General features: G+C 38.6%; 1 protein-coding gene across 1 annotated transcript; it reads right to left on the bottom strand.

Moving 5' to 3' along the window:
* Nucleotides 1-906: 906 nt before the first annotated feature.
* On the bottom strand, nucleotides 907-4099 carry LOC111650320 (E3 ubiquitin-protein ligase rnf213-alpha-like; the record flags this gene model as incomplete). Its single annotated transcript, XM_023400190.2, has 4 exons — nucleotides 3919-4099; nucleotides 1759-2378; nucleotides 1203-1362; nucleotides 907-1124 (listed from the first exon to the last, which is right to left on the bottom strand). Coding segments are annotated over exons 1-4 (1116 nt in total), but the record flags the coding sequence as incomplete, so codon positions are not given.
* Between the last annotated feature and the right edge of the window lie 149 nt (nucleotides 4100-4248).

The raw sequence follows: 4248 nt of genomic DNA, 5'->3' as shown, positions 1-4248 counted from the left end.
TGTCTTGAGAATATCATCCAAACAATTTCTTAAAAATGACCTGAAGCATAATGAATGCACAGACAATGTACAGATCCTCTCTGGGGCTGTTAGGGAAAACAAGATCTATGTGTAAATGTGTAGGCTCTAGGTTTAGAAATTTGTACGTGTGGTTTATTAACTGTGCTCTGGGATTCATAGCCTGTGCCCTCAGACCAATGCACTCAAACAACTTGGTTTGCAAATGCAAAGCACAGTAAATAAAGTGTTACACAATGAAAGGGGTGAATCGTCCAATGCGCAACTGAATATAGCATAAAATGTACCCTTAAATTTTGCAAGCAAACAACAGTAAATACAGTGTTATACATGTCCCATCCCCAGGTTGATGCTCTTGTCAGTGTTGGAGCCTCTATGTGAGATGTGTTGGTTGGGTGATTGTGTGTTTTTAAAACTTGTGCAGCACACTCTCAGTGGAAGGTATAGCTGCAGATTTCTGGTTTAACAGCGCTGTGATGGGCAGGTGTCAGGTCTGTTTATAGTGTTTGTGTTCTCTGAAAGATGTCACAGCACGGAAAAAGGGGTGGAAATTATTGTGTTCACCTCTGTGAATGCCTGTTGTAACTTTGAAGATTGCTCAAATTTAAGGAGGAGGAGACACTGCACCACGCTTTAACCATATTATTCACTTAATCTTAATCTCACTTAATTTCATTGGGATTTTGGAGAGCTACTCCCTGTTTCAACCTTGACATATTAAACTTTACGTAGCTGTGTATGTGCTGAGTTTTAAATAAAATACCTGGTGAATTATTTTTCACTTTAAAATAATTTGGTTTAGACAATATGATAACCTTCTTGATTGGATGTGGTTCAGTTGTAGTAACAATATCAGTTTATGTGGAAACAAAAAGGGTGGAATCTCACCAGCTTCCATGGTATATTTTTGTCATTTTCAAGTGCCTTCCACAGTTTCGTGGCCGCTGCCTTGAAGTCCTCAAAGTCAGAGTCCTGCTTCAGTCCATACAGTATGGACGAGTAACCAAGGACGGCATCATGAAAACAGGCCACTCGATCCACATCCAGGTCATTTTCTCCAGCAGAGATGGATGCCAGATCGACAAAAACTTTGAGCTCATTGATATCTGCAATCACAGATTTCCTTTAGCTGATATGAATTTTTGTGTTTTACTATTGGTAACAAAGAATGGCATCTACTGTACCTTCAAGTGCTTCTTTAACCCACAGCACAAAGTTTCGTCGCAGACTGAGCTCCTGAAGACATTTCCTGCGATTATCTGTGATGTCCTTCAGAATATTTTTGGCCTTTATGAAGGTATCATCTATGCAATCCAGGCTGTTTTTCTTGAAGTCAGCTTGATTCTGAAAATGCATATGTACAAAATGAAATAACTGAGTAAATTATTCATAATTCCACTTAAGATGGTGGTTTAAAAACCTAATTGTCAAAACAGTTTATAGCTACAGAAAGTTAATTTTCCTCAAAACTAAATCTATCTAGGACTGAGGATATCATAATTATTTCAATTTCCCAGTATTTCAGTATTTCAAGACCAAACTATTCTTCAACTAGAAATGTGTACAGTGGAACAGCTAATTACTTTTTGACAGCAACATACTCTAATATGTCCATAATCATGTGCATGTAGAAAATACATGATCCCCTATGAATGAAGCCCTTGTCTATAGGCCTGTTAATGTCTTACAAGTAAAGACAGATGTTTCTTTAAAAGACGCTTATTAACATTGGAAATGTACCATTTGCAGCAGTTTCTCCAGTACTGTGAAGTCTCCTTCTGGACATAGTGTGTTCCTGATATCCATGATGATTTTGGCAGATTCCATTGCCAGATGAAGATCATGGTAGTGTTGAATCTGGGAAATCCTTCGCCTGATCCATTTTCTGTTATCAGTTGGATTTATTCTGCACATGATTTCTAGATCTTTCTGCAATTCTGCATTGTTTCCTTCATAGATCTCAACCATGCTGTCTATTTCCTCCAGCAACACTTCCCCACTCTTCAGACCACGATAAAGCCCTTCATACTTGCTGTAGCAGCTCTGGAAAATGTTGTGGTAGACATGGTCAAGAGTATAGATTTCTTCATTTCCATCAAGATGTTCAGTGTCATCTGTATCAGATTGGTCTCTTGACAGCTCTTCTACTTGGGTCCTCCAGCACATTTTGAAGATTAAGCTATCTTTAATGGCATGTAGTTCTGAAGCCATTTGACGGGTCACATCACAAAGGTCAAAATAAGTGACCTTCCCAGTTGTAGAAGAGGTCTGTTCATCAAGAGTGTAAACCTTCATGAATTCATTCAGATTCATCATCTCGATGTTCTGATTAAGTTTTTTGTCCAAACCCTCGAAGTCCACTGTGGATTAAAAGGATATTATTAATAATGTATGTTCATATACATGTTCTTCTACTATCCTTTTAGTCTTAATGCTACAATATAAGAATATAAGATCTTCAAAGTACCACCTCACAGATCCCCTTTCAATGTAAAAGAATAACAACTTGATAGTAATGCCAGATTAACTGAACTCCTCACCTTGTTGCACAGAATTGGGGTAAGCAGCCCCAGCAGAGTAATCATACTGACTTTCGGCATCCTTATGATTATATTTGAATTTGAACTTTATTTTATTTGATACGGACAATGCAGTTTAACATAGTTCCAATACAGAGTATGAAACTGATGTACTGACTATATTAATATTACTGATTTACAATTGCCATACACCGTGTTCCTAGATACTCCGTTACTGTCTTGTCCTGGATATATCTGGAAAAAGGCTCTGGGGCTGGGCTGTTGATACATTCAAAGACTAATTTGAGAAAACAAAAGTGAGTGAAGCTCTCAAAGCTAAGTAGGTTGTATCTTTTCAGGATGTGACAGTGATGCCACCGGACAGACTTTCTGTCCATCATATGTCACAGGATTAAAAAAAACAGGAGCTGTCAAGCGAGGGGAGTCTATTGGGATCTCTGGTCAGTGTTTCTACACCCCCACTGAAAAAACACCTTGGCAATTTTCTGATAACCTCAAAGAGCAAGCATTGACAAACCTGTATGTTGCAGTACAGCTGGCAAAGAGTTAAGTGCTGTGACAACACAGATGTGCATTGGGTATCTACATAAGAGGCAATCATCAGTCAATTGTCTGTAACTGTATTCTTAATCCAAGAGAACATAATAAGGGAACTAACCAAACAAACCAGTTATTTCATGGCTAATATTGCTGCGGATGTTGGACACACCATAACTGTAAAAACAATGGGAGGTGGTATCTTTTGACTTGACTCGCTACACCAGAGGATGTTAAAGGTTCCATGAATTGGTTTTCATTGCCAAACTGCAAATTTCAGATCTTTCCTAGTCCCCTAGTTCAGCCCCTCCCCTGCCCTATTGGAATTGCAGAAGATGCTATTCGTCACCATGCAGCTGGCACTCAGGTAAACAGCTGGCAATGTTCATTCTCTGCCTGTTTAAGCTATGGACGTCCCTAGATCCTTTACTTTTTGCTGCATCAGTGAAAGACATCCCCAAAAATGATCAAAGAAACGCTACATTTTTTGTACAAATTAGTACATGGTTTTGGCATTAGCATACAACTGTTCTTGGTCTTGATTATCACTTTCCCTAAATAACTGCTAAAATGTTTTATTCCAAGTGAGATTTGAAATATTCCCTTTCACACACATTTTTATCATCTGAATCAGGAGTCAGTGACTGTTTAGTGTGTGTGGTACATATAGTACAATAATAATGTAATAATCACAATAATACAATAATTCTAGAAATAATGATGATAAACTACACCATAGCGTAGCATCTTGATCCAAAGACAAAGTTTCTTAAAAACACCTGCATGCTTACATAATTTTAAGCTGTGTGCCAGCACTGCCTACCTTTGACATGTTGGGGAAGCTCCTGGCAGATTTGTAGAAGATCCTTGGCCAGTTCCTTCTCACTGTGGACAGCTTCTGCTTCGTCTTTTCTTGATCTCAGTAATCTTTTTAGGTTCATGTCATCTTTACAGCGACCATCATCACAGTGACCATCTAGTGGAATATGAACAGATGAAGAACTGTGAAGCTCAACAAAGATTAACACCCACAGGAGTGTCCCCATAACAGGTTCATATGCACACATCATCACAGTGAATATGAGGACAGGTAGTGGCATGCTCCACCCGAGAGTCTAGATGATATATTTCAAGATAAATCTGAGGGATTGTG

The sequence above is a fragment of the Seriola lalandi genome, unplaced genomic scaffold, assembly GCF_002814215.2.
Source record: "Seriola lalandi dorsalis isolate HSWRI2012SDOR001 ecotype SW California unplaced genomic scaffold, Sedor1 jcf7180002052244, whole genome shotgun sequence".
In the NCBI taxonomy this organism is placed as follows: Eukaryota; Metazoa; Chordata; class Actinopteri; order Carangiformes; family Carangidae; genus Seriola; species Seriola lalandi.
Note: the sequence above shows the minus strand (reverse complement) of the source record. Positions and strands in the feature narration are given on the sequence as shown.